An 18,394-nucleotide genomic window follows, 5' to 3' on the forward strand; every position below is an offset into this window, starting at 1 on the left:
CTTTCTCAGCAATCTAGCTTTTATGATGTTCATTTGTCCCAAGAGGTGAGGAAATGAAGTGCATGGCCTGACGAGGGGTTCCATTTCATAAGATGGAAACCAGCTCCCCATCGTTTGAACTTAGGGTAAGATATGGTTATTTTAAATCCTGGTTTTATCAAGTCCTTAACAGTAAAAAGGATGAACTTAAGATAACATCCTATAAGGTGGTACTGAACACTGCTGAATAATTCAGTTGTTTGTTCTGGCAATGAAAATAAAAGGCTGTTTTATAAACAGGTCATGAACTTTTGGGGGAAAACCAAGATCTTTCAACTGAATAACTTGGGTTGGTTAAGATTTTGAGTAAATTAAGGGAAAATATCAGCATAGTTTTCAGTATTGCACAAAATGGGTATTCTATAAACATAAATTAAAAATGGATATCCTAGATTTAGGTTACAGGAAAATCAAATTAACCATCGAGTCATACCTGGTAGCATCCTTAACCTTCTATGCTAATATTTGAGATCTTGCTCTGATATTTTAAAAGCAGTGCTGCCCAGCCATCAATGAGTAACAAAGCTGATGTGCTTCTTCTCTGACCGTGCTACATGTGGCTGAGTATATTTTTGTACAAGAAAGGAAGAATAAAAGAAGTTACTAAACATACATCCCAAGTTCTTAAAACATGCCATTTGTGTTTGAGATTTCTTTCTTTTGGCAACTATAATAGCCTAAGTTAACTATTCAAATCTTTCTACAAAGCTGGGTGATAATGGTGGCCCAGCCACAGCAAAGAGGAAAGACAGAACAACTAGGCGAGGGAATGAAAATATGTGCTGGCTAGTTCTTCAACTCAACACAAGGAGTCCCTTTCACACTTGGTCTCACATGAAAAGAAACAAAATTAGTCATCTTAGAATAGCAGCAATGCCTATTTCGAGAAGATTTATGTAAAAAAAAGAAAAAAAAGAAAACCATTTCTTAATACTTTAAATGAAGAGATTTAGAAAGCAAACAGTGACTCAAAGATCGTTTAGGCTAAGTGTTGTTGTATTCATTAAGATGACTTTGTTTATAACTGCAGCTGTTTCCAAAATCCTTACATTTCTGTTGCCATGAATTGCTAAGGTTTTCCTCTAAGGTCAGGAGTTACCAAAAACAATAAACTAGGCTAAAAAGGAGTCTAAAAAGAAGTAGTTCTGCCTTTTCCTTTTAAATTTTAAGGTGTAATTCTTGAAGACACGGAAACACCAAATTCAGCCTCCAGACAAAATGCTAAAAGTCTAACAAATCATGTGACCAAAGTTATTTTCAACACAGTTGAATCTTTTTAAATTAAAGAAAGAATTTTTTAGCTGAAATTTTTCAAAAAGTGGCTAATACCTATTTTTTTAAATCTTCCTTTTGATGAAGAAGGAACACAGGTGTTTGAACTTGAAGTAGATGGTTTTACATAGAAAATATGTATATAATTTTGATAACACTATAGTTATTCAGGGTGGCTGACTACCAAATTCTATTAAAATCCCATGAAGGGAAATCTCAAAACACTTATTATGCTCCACAATTATTGTAAACCAAACAATTTAAATAAGAGGAGGAGATAATGACATTAACTTTTTAACTTAAAGCAATCCTCTGTGGCATGATTTTAAAATATTCTCTTGGTCTGAAATTTATGTAAATTAAATTCATCTATCATTGGTTATTACCAGCCTAGCTACATTTAAAAAAAAACAGTTTTCTGTAACAATTAGTTCTTTAAAACACTGTGTTTTAATTAGACCTGGGACATTATTAAACTAGCTATAAATATGTACAATATTTTATTTGGTATACCCAGATGTCTGAAAATCAACAAGAATGCCCTCCGAGTTTTTTCTTCAAAAATTCTTCTAATAAAAGCCTTTCATTCAAAGTTTTAATGTAATCTGAAGTAAGTACTCTTTTCAGATTCCATTATGTAAATACAAAAGAAATGGTCACTCATAACCAGACAGTAATAATTGGATCAGCCTATTTTAGCACTCATAGGAGTGAAGTCAGAGATAACCAATTTCTTCATTATATGAATGTCCATGGCCACACACACACAAAATCATGGCAGAGTTTGAATAAAACCTAGGTTAGTTATTTCTACCACATCACACAAGCATCTTACCCCATTTAATCCTCACCACAACTGCACAGTTTAGGTTCTATCATTATCCCATTTTACAGAGAGGGAAGGTTATATGGTTAGGCTGGTTGGTATTCAGTCAAATAAGGATTAAAACTCAGATAAGTCTGACTCCAGAAAGCATACTACCACCCATAATACTAAATTTTAAGAATAGGTAGATATGTTCTATTTATAAAGAAAACTCCAAATTCTAACATGTACCACCACCCTTTTAAGAATAAGAAAATTATAACAAAACATGAAGGTTATAATTTGGAGTTCAAATAAGTCCTTTTCCAAGCCCAAGTCAAGCAACAACTTCTCTCCTGACAACTGCTGTATAGTGTTCAAAGTGCTGGCTGCCTTAGGAACAGAAATCCAAATGTTAACTCTCAGCAAATTGCCACATATCCCAACCCCTCCAGTGGCTAGGTAGAATCATATGACTAAGTTCTGCAATAAACTATTACTGCAAGAATGGTGCTGAAATTCTAGGAATGCTGTTTTTAAAAAGCAGTCGTAGCTTTTAGCTCTTTGCCTGGCTCCCCAGGTATCGTTTTGGCTGGAGCTTCAGCAGCTCTCTTGGATCCCGAGGCAGCCCTGGGGTAGGAAGCTGCATGCTGTGGAGGGTGGAGGAGGAAAACGGGCGTCTGGGTCCACAAGGAGACCATGAAGCCTGTTTGTCATACGTGGACAGCCTCCCTCCAGATGTTACCTAATAGAGAAATAAGCCTTTATCTTGTACAAGCTGCTGTTATTTTTTTGTTAAATAAGCTGAATCCAATTCGAATTGATTTAGTTCAGACTCATACATATTTTATATTCCAAGGTTTATTGTAACTATGATGGAAAAGGTGAAAAAATAAATTATTTCTTTTATAATATTTGAGCAAACACATCTCCAAACCATAATTTTCATTCTCAACCCCTTTCTTGTACCTTTCAACTTTGGGAAAGGAAAAGGAGGGAAATGAAGCGGGAAGAAAATGGAAAAAAACACATTCTGCCTCTGCCACTGCTCTGTGCGTCCTCTCCTCTCTTCTCCAGAGCTAGGTCCTACCATTCTTCGAGGCCCAGCTCAGCGAAACTGTTTCCATCGGACCTTTGAATTCAGAGTGCATACTCCCTATGCCATCTGACAGCTATATAACATACAGCAACATCTTTTGTTTGACTTCTTAACTTTTACACTGTATTTCTTTGTCTATGTGTCATCTTCACAACGACCTGCATCATATTTCTTTGCACCCTTACAGCTACCAGAAAGCTACCTGTGTGGCAGCACCTCAATAAGTACTTTTGATTGATTAGTCACGTTAAGGTGAGATGGAAGACGAAGAGAGAAAAAAGAGCACAAGACTAAGGAGTGAGAATGTACAAACTCTTAGAAGTAAGAAAGCATAACAAAAATGCTGAAGATCCCCCAGGGCAAGTTTGCCTTCACTGGACCTTACCAAAGAATTGGGCCTGTAGAACAAACACCATGAACTGTTTGCTGCGTACACGGGCAGTGCAAAGCTTAACCTATACCGAACTGAGCTTGTTTTCCAAATAAAGGACAGCGTACTTTGCTTCAGTTACTCAGACAATTGCCTTAACCTCACTTTCTTAATTACCTTAGACATCTGACAGAGTAAGAGATCCAGCTTAGGAAACCATGTTTCCATAGTGAATGTATATGATTCCAAACCATATAATGAAAATTGGCTTCTAGCAAGATCATTTTTAACATATTATTGTGTCAATGTGAAAACATATAGAAAGTAATACTTGCACACATGCAATAATGACTTAAAATATTATTGCGTCTAAAATAAGTAGTTCGCGAGATTGTTTTCATTAAATAGACACTATTATCTCTCTTCTAAACCCCAATAATAATACAGCTTTGGGAAAAACATTACTACTTCTTTAAAAATAAGATATATTTTAAACTTATTTTGCAGAAGCTACCTAAGTAAAAGCTCGGTAACACTGAAACATTAAAATCAGTATAGAAGTATATAGAATTAACACAATTAAACATATCACATGTTTAAAAGCTTTCTCTCCATTTAAATACATACAATAAGTCAAGAACATTTTATACAGAAGCAATTGATATTTTGCCTAGACTCATGAACCAGTTTACACCCCACTGATTCTAGTCTCAATTATTTGTACTACATATCTGCTAATAAGTTATGTACCTAAAAAGAAAGTTTCTAATTTATTTCCATGAATTCAGCATAGTTTTAGGGAAGGTATAAGTAAAAATATTCAATTAACAGAAAATTTAGCTTCTTTCTCATTCTTTCATAACAAGTCTTTATTACCTCGTCTATTTAAAAATGATTAAAAATGATAAAATAGTATTGTCCTTAACATTATATTGGTTCTACTTATGAAAGCTGAACTATTTTTACATAGAATTTATAGTCTGCCTGTCAAAAAATATTGCATTTTCTTGCAAATTACTCATTAATTTCCCCATTTCAACTTTTTTCACATAGATTTCTCAGAAGAAACCAAGATAGTAGCTTCTTTGACAATGAAATGTACAAAATAAATGACATGTCAACAAGTAAATTAGCATTCCCTTTCTGACCAGCTGGGTCATGTTTCCTTTTCAAAATCCTCAGTCCCATGATACAAAATAATAATAATCTAAAAGACCTCATTAAATGATCAATATATTGACATAACCTCTATCAGGAGACACATAGTGTTTTAATTGATTCCATGAATCCATTAAATGGAATATTAAACCCAAGTCCCCAATTATATTGTAAGATAAATTTTTCTTTATTAACTAATTTTCTCCCGGTTACGAATAATGGAGCATAAAAAAATTAAAACACTTTTATATATAACTATACAGTAAAAGAAGCCAATTTCACTAAATCTTTCATACAAATAATATCACAACAAAAGTTATAATAGACAAGTTAAACCATGTTTACTTACCAGAAAACTTCCAAAGGCTGAATTAAATATTGCTGCTGCCTATAGAGAAAATAAATGGGGGGAAAAACTCGCTGAAGGTGAATAGGAAAAGCAAAAGCAAAGGTTATCATTGTCCCATCCCCCACCATTCAAAATCTTAAAACATTGACCCTATAAAGCAAAGTTAGTCACTGCTTACAAAAATTGCCAGTGGCCTATAGTTTACTAAGATAGATGAGCTGCAGGTTAGGAATTCAGAAATAATGGGTCCCAAAAGCAAGCAGAAAAGGCGTGCATGAAATGCTCTGAACCTATATGACAGTACCAAAGAACTGTCACCAGTAGTAAATTGAAACCTTGTTGTTATTGATTTTACTACTAAAGTTAAAACAATCAGAGGGTGATTTATTCATAAAAAATTTCATATTACTGGGAAGTGAAAAACCAGAATTATATTAAGAAAACATTAACTACTCTCTATCAGGGAGCCTAAGTCCTCGGAGATACACCCAGCAGAGTGAGATCTGTGGCCTCCATACAACACACATTAAAATTATGAACAGTGTCTTAAGACCAGGGAAGTTATTGCGGTTCCATTAATTCTAAGGTAGAAATAAGCAAGAAAAACTTCTATTGGGTGTTCAAAATTTAAAGAAGAAATATTTGACTTTGCTTACCTAATTATCCAGGGAATACACAGTAGATGTAACACAGCTCTTAACTTTAAATCAACCACTGTATTCCTTGAAGCTACACCTGAATCCTAAAAGCTTCTCCTATTATTCAAAAAGGATAGGAACTTGTATAACATCCAATTTGATGAAAGAAAGGAGAAAGAAAGAAAATAAAAGGAAAAAGGAGGGGTAGAGAAACCTATTGACATTTCCTGAAGATCCAGAGCAGAATTATGTTAATCATCATGGACATTTGCAGCCACTTCGTAGTAAGAAGACGATGCCAGTTTAGCAAGTTTGAACAAAGTCCAGAGCCAGGAGCTAGGTAGGAGCTGCAGCCGACATGCCTTCTGCTCCAGAGGAGGAGGCGATGAGAGTGCATGGGTAATGAGATCCTTGGCTCCACAGAGCTTAGCGCTCCTGTTCAAGTTCATAATTAATTCAAAGCTTTGATAATTTCATTAGATTTCTCCTTTGCTGGCCCCATCAATAAAAGATGGCACTGAACCACACCTCCTCTGTGGCATAAACATAGGCATAGGCACAGACCAGGGAACCCTCTGCTTCATGACAGGGACAATGGCATATGGTGTTCCATGTTGTGCAGGGAGCAGTGGAAGAAACAAAGGTTCGGCTAAATAAAACAGTGCAGGGGGCAACGGTAAACTAGAGCAACATACATGTATCTTCCTGGAGTTCCGTTATGGGTGATTCAGGAAAAAAGTTTGATGTGGGGGGAGGAAAAGAAGTAAAACGGTAGAAAGAAATGAGCTGTGGTGAGATCAACAAGGAACTCCACCTTCTTTTCTACAAAAATGCACCTCCCCCACAAACAATGTTTATTTCCAGGTACTATGTTGGGCTTAAAATGGATTGATCTCTATTTTTAGTAAAGAATGAGGCCTTCCCCTTTGAGCTCCTCTCTTCCAAACTTGCTCCTTTCCAGTGCCTTTCCCCAACCTTAAACTAGCTGACGGTTTTGTCTAGCATTAAAAACGAACAAACAAAACAAAACATGGATGGTTAGAAGTACCAAGGCTCGGAAGTCAAGTAAAATAAATGTCAATTACTATTCAAATCGCCATACTCACATTCCATCCAGTTCTCTTTTTAAACCCAAACACAAGAAATGTATTTCATATGATTGGCTGTCTCCCTGCATTTTATAAAATGACTGTGATGACAGTGACGAGATATCTTAGATACTCAAAGATGCTGCAGGCTCACTTATTCCTAGTTGCTTTTCTGACAGAAGTAATGGATTTGAACTCACTCACCTACACTACCACTCGGTCCTCCCAGGCATTGAGCTCAAGCAGTCACTGGTGAAAAGCTTTGGGTACTCTGAAGAATCATGTAAAATCAAACACTAACCCAAGAATGTAGGGCTCAATATTAATAAATAATTAAGCTAATAGTTGGCTCAATCCTGCATTTGTAGCATATAAAGGAATTACGTTTTCCAGGGTTCTGAAGTGATAAATATTCAGAGTATTTAATTGATGTATAAGGGACGTGCATCTTTTGACTTAGTGAGGAATACCAAGCTGTTTAGTATCATATACAAGACTCTCCATAAACAGGTTTCCATCTGGAGAGAGATCTCATTTCCTGCCTCAAATTTTATATCCTTACAACACTAAACTACTTATGATTCCCAGAACTCATCATGTGTCTTCTTACCTCTTTCTTCCCTGGCCTGAAGTGTCTTTCTCCTTTCTCTACTACTGATCTTAGCAACTCAGCTTGGCCATTGTCCTTCCAAGAAGATTGCAATCATCTCCTCCAGCACACACATGTCCCATGCCTGCTGCCACAACATCCTGAGCATAGCTCTGCCATGGCACCTGCCACACAATGAAATGACCTACCCCCCTGCCTTCCTGCCCCACTACAGACTGAAGTCTTCTAAGGAAGAAATCTGCTGAAGCTCATCCTAAGCTCCTACATGTTTGCTATGGATTGCTGAAATAAGTAGAATTCCCAGAAACATTCCAAGTCTACCTCTTGTACCAAGTTACTCCATGTGTCTGGCAGAATCCAAGGACTGGAAGACACAAGACTGAATCTGACCAGGCTACAACCAAGCAACAGCAATGACAGACTTCAGTCTCCCACCCAACATAAGCATCTCTTTGACATCCTATTTTGCTTCCTGTTACCTTCCTATTATGATAGAGTTACATAAATATGCGTAACATAAATAATGTTTTAAAATCTACCACTGCTATAAAACAATAGTTAGTTAAAAAATCTACATTACCAGGGAATATTCTGCAGCTAAGAGGATGATTTGCCTATACCAGTGATGGCGAACCTATGACACGCATGTCAGAGGTGACATGTGAACTCATTTTTTTGGTTGATTTTTTTTTGTTAAATGGCATTTAAATATATAAAATAAATATCAAAAATATAAGTCTTTGTTTTACTATGGTTGCAAATATCAAAAAATTTCTATATGTGACACGGCACCAGAGTTAAGTTAGGGTTTTTCAAAATGCTGACACGCCGAACTCAAAAGGTTCGCCATCACTGGCCTATACTGATATGAAAGCACAGTGATATTTAAAGTGGAAAAATAAGTTTCAAAACAGTGTGTGTAATTTCTTCAATATAGTTTTGTCCACACCACAAAGCAATTCTCAGACATCAGCTAGGTGTGCTACAAGTCAATGCAATGTGCTACTATCTACCTGAAACTAGTGTCAGCTCCCACAGGTTAAGGGCTCAGTCCCATAAGAGTGCCCCCATTTTGGATGTCAATCACAAGTCTAAGTTGTCACCTGTGCTTCTGGCCAACTGGCTATAAATCAAGGTTCCCACAACCCCTCCTTGAGTTTGATTAATTTGCCAGAGCAGCTCACAGAACTCAGGAAACCAGCTTCCTCACTAGATTACTGCTTTATGTAACGCACGAGAAGCCAGATGGGAGAGAGGCACAGGGCAAGGCATGGGGAAGGGCACAGAGCACTCATGCCCTCTCTGAGTGCACCACACTCAGCACCTGCAAGTGTTCACCAACCTGGAAGCTCTTGGAACCCTTCCCTCTGGGGTTTCATTACAAAGACCTGGCTGATGAAGTCATTGGCCATTGGTGACTGAACCCCATCTCTAGCCCTTTTCTACTCCCCAGAGTCCTGGGAGTCAAAGGAAAAGTTCCAAACCTCTAATCCCAGGTTAGTTCCCCTTGCAAACAGTCCTATCCTTAGGTGAGCTAGGGGCTTCCCCCAAATCACCCAATTAACAACAATAAACACCATTGCCTGCTGTCTTCCCTTAGGAAATTCCAAGGGTTTTAGGAGCTCTATGCCAGGAACTGGGATGAAGACCAAATATGTATTTCTGATTATAAATCACGACATCATATTCCTATTGTGTAAACATTTACACACACACACATACATATACACAGGTGTGTGTAAGAAAACATCATTTTTCTAAAAGGGATAAAAAAAAACCCTCCAAGCCCTAACCGGTTTGGCTCAGTGGATAGAGCATCAGCCTGCAGACTGAAGGGTCCCAGGTTCGATTCCAGTCAAGGGCATGTACCTTGGTTGCGGGCACATCCCTAGTAGGGGGTGTGCAGGAGGCAGCTGATCGATGTTTCTCTCTCATCGATGTTTCTAACTCTCTATCCCTCTCCCTTCCTCTCTGCAAAAAATCAATAAAATATATATTTTTTAAAAACCCTCCTAACTATGGTTACATTTCTTGAATGGGATTGAGCAAAGGTCCTTTTTATTTTTCATTTTGTTTTCTGTCCTGTTGGGCTTTTGTTTCTAACATGTTATTTTTCTATATGTCACAAGGGTTATCTGGCCAGGGAGATGTTCAGCCATTTATTGTTTGCATTTTGAATTTCTTTGAGTTAAAATGTAATAAATATTTCATTTTAAAATGAAATTAAGATTGCAATCCCTACTCTGTACATTAGAGGTATCTCCTGCTGGCTGCCTGACAAGCTGGGGTTGCCCAGCCCCTGCACCTCACTGCCCTGGGGATGAGAGGCCACAGGAGGAGCCGAGGGCTGCTTCCAGGAGTGTCTCTAGTGCGTGAATATTTGGTTTTGAAAATAAACCAAAAATCCACTATTATTTCTGTATTATAACAAACATGGCTGTTATAATACAAACCTATAAACTGAGGTGGAACATGAGCCACCAAAGACAATTCTATCTGAAGGTAGAACTCTTCAGGTTATATGAGCAGACTCTCTTAGGATATGAGTTTCCTCTCCTCTGCCTACTAAAAGCCACACCTGAGACAGTTCACTGATTTTTCAATGTAGCATTTCATTGATCTCTTTCGCTAGAAACAATTTAATTACCCATTCCCCAAGTAGAATACTCCATTCTACAAGAATGTTCCAATACAGCAAGAATTTTGTCTAATTTGTACAAGATTGTATCCTCGGTGCCTAGAAGAGTAGCTGGCTCATAGAAAACCCTCAATACACATTACTGAATAAATGATTGGGTGAGTGTATGAATGAATACTTCTTGTGCTAACTGAATACCCTGCACAGTAATGTTTTCATTACTGAACTCATGAAACCTACCTGCAAAGTGTATTCCTTGGTGTAATCACATCTGATGGGTAATTAGATCAATGCTAACTGGGAAAAAAAGTTCATATTGAGGTGGTTTTTAAATACTGTGTAGATTGGCTTCCTTTATATTACACATGTTTAGATAACATATTGCTTTTAGTATCAGCCCAATTTTACCCAATATATGGTATTTTACTAATGTTTCATTATATATTGTACAGCTTGTCTTTATTAAATTATTTTGGAAAATTGAGCAAGTTGAATAATGAATTCATTTCTTCATACCCTACTTGGAATTATTTAAAATAAAAAGGTAAACTTAAAAAAGAAACCTGAAAACAATGGCAACAGAGAGTCTTCTAGCTCATAAAAGCAAGCTTTCCCATTGCTGGCTGCTTTTAAATGTTGTGAAGTTCTACCTTACAGTAAGCCCCAACCTTCCCCTTCCTTACTGCCACGCACTGACCATGCACCATGCTCTGCAGTTCCGTAAATATCTAATCCCCTTTTCATTTTTTATGTTTTAAATTTATCTTTATTGTTAAGAGTATTACAGATGCCCCGCCTTTTCCCCCATTGACCCCCTGCACCCCACACCATCTCCCCGCATGACCACACTTCAAATATATGAACACCGCTAGGTCCTACCCACATCTTCTCAGTCTTCTAACACTGTATCTAAAACTCAGAATACTGGTCCAACACCCCTCTTTATCCTTCTCTCATCAGTGCACTAAATAAAAACCAAACAAACATGAAATCCATTGTTTATACTACACGTGAATAACCTACTGCAAGTTAATGTATGAAACTTCCAGTGTTCACTCTTGCATACTCTGCTTCCCCAGTCAGTGTATAATGTTCACCAAAATGTTAAAAGGGGACATTTATGGTTCTTTCAGAATTTCTAATAATGCTTGCTCCAAGCTGAGAATGTGTGGTAAGTATCTATTCTAAAGTAAGATATATATCCATGTAGTACTTATAAAAAGACATGAAAACTAGGCCAGGGACCATTTCGCATGCAGGCTATATGGTAACAACCTAGAAACTGTAGAGGAAGAGTAATAAAAGGATATTTCCAGGACTAGAGGGTCTTTTGACTTTTTCTTCCTCCTCTAGGGGAGACAGCCAACCTGCCACCACACCTCCCAAGCTGAGGATGGGGAAAGTATATTCAAAAGAGCCAACAGTGGGGACAGGAGACATTGCCAGAAAGCAAGAATGGCATTGCTGTCCCATGCTGAGTGTTTACTGAAGGAAAAAAGTACTGGCTAGGCTGCCACAGGAGAGCGCCCCCTGAGAGTGCTGGGAGCATCGTGGTGCTGTATTCCCTAGGACTGGGGGGGTTGGGGAAGAAGGATGTGTAAGTGAACCAGAGGAAGGTACCAGACATAGAGAAGTTAGTCAAAACCAGAGAGGGAAAGCAGGTGAGTGGCTGCTGCACTCTCCAGGGAATGCTGATCAGCCCACGGAGCAATAAGCACAGGTTCATCCTGCAAAGGGTGAGACCCAAAAATGAGACCTGCAGCAGGCGGAGCAGAACAGAAAGGGCATTCCACTCAGGAAAAGCAACTAGGGACTCTACTTACAAAGTGAAGAAAGGAACACAGGCTGCATCAAGGGTGAGCACGGGCTTAAGTTACACTACCCAAGTGATTCAAGAACCCCAAACGCGTGATTAATTCAAAGTACAGGGAAGACCAGTGGAACTCCTGAGGCCAGAAAAGAAGCAAATGTGAACCGTCTCTGAGATCACTTCCATGATCCAGACCAAAGTGGGTTCCCAGATAAAATAGCCCCACCGCAGGAGTTTACAATCAAACATCACACACAATGTTAGAAAGCTGTCTAGGACAACAGCAGCACTCTAACGCAGTTAGGAAAGGAGGAGAAACTGAGTTTCCACAATATACTAAAGAAGAAAATACTAGATAAACTAAAGACCTAGATTTGAAAGGTAAAACTTGAAGAAGAAATTATGAGAAATGATCTTTATGCCTTTGGAAAAGGAAACAATTTTTTAAAAGTAAGACACAAAAAATTCACATGAGAAAGGAAAAGCTAGGGTTGCCATGCAACAAAGTTCTCGCCAATGAGATATATATATAAATTGATATAGGCTTGCCGGGCATGAGGCTGGGGTGGGGTAGGTAGGAAGGTTGGGTTCTGGCCCTGCCTTTCTTCCCTTCTTCCTCCCTAGAGCCCTGAAAGCTATCTTGCACCAGAAGAGAAAGACCAAGAGAAATGCAGAGACAGCCTCTCTGACATCATGGAGCCTCAGAACAAATGCCAGTGCCCCTACCCACAGCCATCTTGGTAAAGGAGACAAGTCCCTGCCTGTGGAAGCTGCGTTCAGTCTCATTTTCTATTCTTTGAAGCCTAACTGATACAATCTTGTTCCTAAACAAGGGAGAAAACAATAAAGGACTAATCAGGCCCTATCTCTTGTTCCCATTGCCGATGGCTTAACACGAAAGATATGGAAAACTGACTCTTGGAGATAACTTGGAGATCAAAGCTGCATTGTCTTACCCCAGAAAAGTTCCTCAATATGTGAATTTATATCACTTCAGCCTCTGATTCACAAGAACTGACCTAATATTTATTTCCTTTCTAAGCATAGGTTCAGTTCCAAAAAGAAAAGACTATAAAGACATCAAAGATTAAATTCTAATCCTTGGGTTTCCATTAAATATGGAAACATAATATTGTCTTTTTACTTGTCAGACATTTTGCAAAGTGTCATAGAAAAGCAAAATATTTGTAGAGAATTAGGAAAAAGTTTATTCTGTTTGCTTTAAAAGGCAATTATAATGGATTTCTGATAAGCATCTTCATTGCTAGGACATTTTAATATTCACTATTTAATTACCACTATTTTCACTGTATAAATCTCATAAAGTAAAATTTGAGTTATACATTTCTCTATTACACTTAAGTACCACTGAACCATAATACAGAAGTAAATATATAGAACATCAATTAAAATGCAAGTTTATATACCACGCTCAACATTAAAGGGGCACTCTTCATTTGATTCTATTATTTTGTTACCGAGTTTTTAAAGCAGCAATGGCTACAAAGTAGAATATTGTTCTGAAATGAGTGTTGAATATTTCTTCTCAACAAATAAATCTAAATGAGGACTATAATACTTAAAGAAAGATTATTTTTAGAACATGTACCATTAAAAGTCACCATTTTAATGACCACTTCAACTCCTTGTTCATACATATGCAAGTTTCTTAACATCCAGCTGCTTTTCTGAGAGTAAGCTACATTTCTTCCCTCTTTCTAAAGGTCCATTTCTTGATACCAATGGAAAAAATTATTTAATATCCTTAATCTTGAAGTGAACTGGGGGTGGCTATTCTTGTTTATAACTATTCATCTAAATTCAGGCAAGGAAAAAATATATTCAAGTTACTGTTTCTGGGCACTAAATTGAATCAGGTGTCTTCTCCTCTTAAGAAAATTAAGTTGCTTTTGTGCAAGAGTGTTTTAATGAGAACAGAGCCTGCCGACAGTGATAAATGGGAATGACACCAGAGAGAGCATGTAAGCAGGACAATATGTGCATGTAACAGTCTTACAGCCTATTTTTCACTGACTATTCTGAATGACTTCGCTGTTTCTTAAGGGGCCTATTAATCTCAAATTTAGTTATTACACAACGTTTATTTGAACATATATTCTGCGGATGATGACAGTTAATAAAGGAAATCTTTCACAAGCTGTATTTTTACATATTGTTCCAACTACAGCTCCCAGTCATTTGATGGTATTGATGGAATAACCTATATTGTGCTGAGGCTTTTTTTTAAAAGGCACATATATTCAGATTCCTTTCTAAGCACATGGGGACTCTTAAATAACTGTTAAAATGCATACAAAAAAATCCTACTATGAAACAGTAAAAGTAATAGGACATCTTAACTGTTCAACAAAGATTGTTTAATGTGGAAACTGACCCTTCTAAGACAAACCAGATATCTTTTAACACTTTTTAAAGCTTTGGTGCATAATGCACAATGCTTCTTGCATACCAATCTACTGCTCACAATATGCATGGAGCAGGGGAGGGAAGCCAAAATCAATTTTCTTGAGGTGCAAAAAGAATCAAGTAACACAGCAGCTTTGATTTTCTCCATGGTGTGCTTTTTTTTTCTTCTTTCTTTTATAAAACCCCATGTACTTAAAATAGCGGTGATCCTGTATTTCTTATTCTGGTAGCATACTTAAAGGCTTACCAGAATTATTTTCACACTTTCCTAAAAAACGTATTTATCAACTCAAATAACTTCATCAATTCAGATTGAGGCTCTTGTTCCAGGAGAAATCTGTTATGTTAAATATAACTGGTTCATAATAAGAAAGCCTATTAGCAGAAAATACTTATAGTAGTATTTTTAAATCTCCCTCATAATTGAGATGAATACAGACCTACACACTTTCAATTTCATTCCTGTGAAATCTCAGTCTTCAAAGGTATTCAATTTCAATGAAATCAGAATTTTCAAGCGGGAAGGGCCCTTAGATACTATGACAAGCCCGTTATACAGGAAGAAACAGAACTCTAGGGAGATAAAGGATTTTTCCCAAGGTCATATTGGCTAGTGGTAAAGCAAGAAGAACTCATCTCCAGACATTCCCTATACCCTCTCTATTATACCCACATTGCCTATTTTATATCTTATTTTTAACAGATATTTGTATATATATGATACAAAAATGTCATATACCAAAACACTAACTGTGATTATGTTGGGGTAATGAGATTATGGATATTTTTTCCTGTGTGCTTTTTCCTTATTTTCAAGGTTTTGTACCAATTATGTGTTTATTAGTAAAAAAGCATACAATAAATGTTTTATGTTAAGTACTCCTAACATTTTAAAGGTTCTCTCTTTAATCTTTAGGGAAACCTTGAACAATGCTGTGCCCATATTAGGTGCTCAATCCATGTCTGACTAAAAATTGAGTGAATTTGAGGATAATGCCAAAAAGAATCCACCTAAATAGTCTTACTTGTTATATTAACACTGAATACTCAGAGGAACAAACTGTGGGTGTAGATGTAACTCAGAATAACAATTATTAAATTAAAAATACATATTATTTATTTATAGCATATTAAACACTTAAATATCTATGATGTAGCTGAATGAAACCTACTTAAAATATTATATACTACTTGAAATCTTGAAATGCCAATTTTTCAATTATTCCTGAAGTTTCATTGTTTTCAATCTTTTGGGTTTCCAATTTCCTGTCAAAAAGGAATAAAATAAATATTCCTTTAATTATGAATTAATTCAACAGAGATTTATTAAACAATTTATAAGGCTAAGCACTAAGAATACAAAAATAAATGCCCATAGACTACTGCTCACAGTGTAGAGCTAGGAGACAGGCATCATAATGGCTATAATACAAGATCAATAGGATCAAAGTGTTATGGCTGCACAGAAATCAACTACTAAAATTTCCTTTAAAATGGCCTTTTTCAATACCTCCTAGAGATATACAAGGAGCACTTCTCTGATCAATTAATGGACGCTCTATTTAATGCCAACACATGAACTAAGCTCTCAGCACACCAACCGAAAAATTGCCCAAGAATTCCCCTAACACTTTGTTTAGAAGCGCATCCACAAAACCTAAGTGACAACCTATGTCAAACCATCTAATGTTTCTTGCAAATTTTAGACCCCAGCTACCTAACTCTGTTATTTCTGCTCTTTTCCATCCATTAGGACTGGGAATCTCAGAGCTTCTTAAGAGGGCAATGGATCAATCCCTCAGCAATAACTCTTTCATCCGCTTTTCATTAGCAATAAAATAGCTTTCCACCATCTTCTGGGAAATAACTTAGCACAGATCCTGCAGAATCTTACCACAGAACTGCAGTGGACTTCCGCACATCATCTAACCCAGGCACTTTTCCTATAACAGGGCTACATTGAAATCACGAACAAATAGAACCAACCTATCCTATTCTTCGTGATTTCAGGACCAGGAACTACACAATCTCTCTTAGAATTCCAGATTTAAAGTTTATATATTAAATCACATTTTCACTAGCAAGTCCTTTCCTTTTCTGAATTAACTTTTCATTGAGATCATTGATATGAGTGAAATATGGATCGGCTGCCTCCTGCACGTCCCCGACCGGGGATTGAGCCTTCCACCGGGGCAGGTACCCTGACTGAGAATTTAACTGGCAACCTTTCGGTAGACGGGATGGTGCCCACCCAACAAAGCCACACTGGCCGAGGCTGTTCTATATTTTTTATTGTGGCGGTGTTAATACTCTTTATATATTTTCCAAAACTAATCAAACTACTTTTAAAGGGTGAATTTTACTTTCTGCAAATAATACATCCATAAACCTGACCTTTTAAAATCATAAAATTGTAAAAGTAAACAAATAGTAGAAAAATATGACATTATGATTTAGCTTATTTCATATTTACTTGGTTTTGATGTTTACACAGAAATGTCAATAAGTAAATATTAATGTCTTTATTTAATAAAAACAAAGAATAACTATAGTGACTATTACTACTTACTACCTATGAAAGCTTAAGATTCAGAGCTCTGTTTATAATTTGTAAAAATGTCTTAGTTACATATTGTGGATACTTAAGACTCTATGGCCTTATGGGACATTAAAAAAATACAACCTCCTTTTATACTTTTTAAAAGATGATAAAGATTTCATGTCAAATAAACTATTTTAATTTAAAATCTTCACAGATGCACCCGTGAAATACTAGAAAAAACACTGAAGAAGTCAGAAGACCTGATTTCAAAACAACTTCGTCACATACTCAGCTGTGAAAACTCTTTAAATCTCAGTTTCTTCATTTTACTCAATGGGAATAACTGCATCCACTTCATAAATTTTTCTTAGGATTAAATGAGATGGAAAATATAAAAATCCCTGGGTATCCTACAAAGATATAAAGTACCATATTAAGTAAGACCCAGCAAGCCTTCATTATACAGTCAACCCTTGAACAACATGGGTTTGAACTATGTGGGTCAATTTATAGTGGATTAATTTTCAATAAATAATGTAAATGTATTTTCTCTTATGATTTTCTTAATAACATCTTTTCTCCAGCTTTATTGTAAGAATACAGTATATAATACAGATAACGTACAAAATATGTGTTAATAGACTGTTTATGTTAAGGCTTGCAGTCAACAATAGGCTATCAGTAGTTACGTTTTTGGGGAGTCAAAAGATATAAGTAGATTTTTTACTGCATGGGGGGGCGTGGAAAGGGCGGACACTGCCCCTAGCACTCACATTGTTCAAGGGTCAACTATACAACTATTCATCTTCCAAGTCCCTGAAGAACTTAGGTTGTACATGGAAACAAGAGATGTCATCACAGGAGAAGGTTCACTAATGAACTGATCATTTTTAAAATGATTCCCAAGAAAGCATTTTCCCTTCCCGCACTCAGACCCAAACTATTTCACAATAATATCTACCTCTGTACTTCAGTTTTGGTTGGTTTACTCTCACAGATGGTACAGTTAGGCACCTGATAATACATTACAAACAAAATGCAAATAAGTTGCTAAATATAACGTAAGTCCTACAGAAGATGCAGGATTTCATTGAGTCAATGAAATCAGAACAAAGACAATGACAAGTAAGAAAAAAATAACTGACAATATAAGTGCTTGAAAGGAAATTAATCTGAATATGTGTGTGTATGTGTATTTTTTTAAATTCTTTATTGTTTAAAGTATTACATGCGTCTCCTTTTTCCCCCATTGACCTCTCCCCAGCCACTACCACCCTCTAGCACAGCGGTTCTCAACCTGTGGGTCGTGACCCCTTTGGGGGTCGAACAACCCTTTCACAGGGGTCACCTAAGACCATCGGAAAACACATATATAATTACATATTGTTTACAGTAGCAAAATTACAGTTATGAAGTAGCAACGAAAATAATTTTATGGTTGGGGGTCACCACAACATGAGGAACTGTATTAAAGGGTCGCAGCATTAGGAAGGTTGAGAACCACTGCTCTAGCACATAGAATGTGTGTGTGTGTGTGTGTGTGTGTGTG

General features: G+C 36.8%; 1 protein-coding gene across 3 annotated transcripts in view; it reads right to left on the reverse strand.

Moving 5' to 3' along the window:
- The window catches only part of SLC10A7 (solute carrier family 10 member 7), a 191,492-nt gene that overhangs the window by 120,173 nt on the left and 52,925 nt on the right, over positions 1 to 18,394 (reverse strand). The window contains exon 5 of one of the 3 annotated variants that reach the window (XM_006081754.3): positions 5,093 to 5,131. The exons of 1 other annotated variant lie outside the window; for it this stretch is intronic. In XM_006081754.3, coding sequence (XP_006081816.1) covers positions 5,093 to 5,131 — 39 coding nt within the window. Of the gene's footprint in view, positions 1 to 5,092; positions 5,132 to 15,530; positions 15,570 to 18,394 lie in introns of those variants that run through there. One more of the 3 variants, XM_023754898.1, reaches the window with a different exon arrangement.

Source organism: Myotis lucifugus, unplaced genomic scaffold, assembly GCF_000147115.1.
Source record: "Myotis lucifugus unplaced genomic scaffold, Myoluc2.0 scaffold_1, whole genome shotgun sequence".
In the NCBI taxonomy this organism is placed as follows: Eukaryota; Metazoa; Chordata; class Mammalia; order Chiroptera; family Vespertilionidae; genus Myotis; species Myotis lucifugus.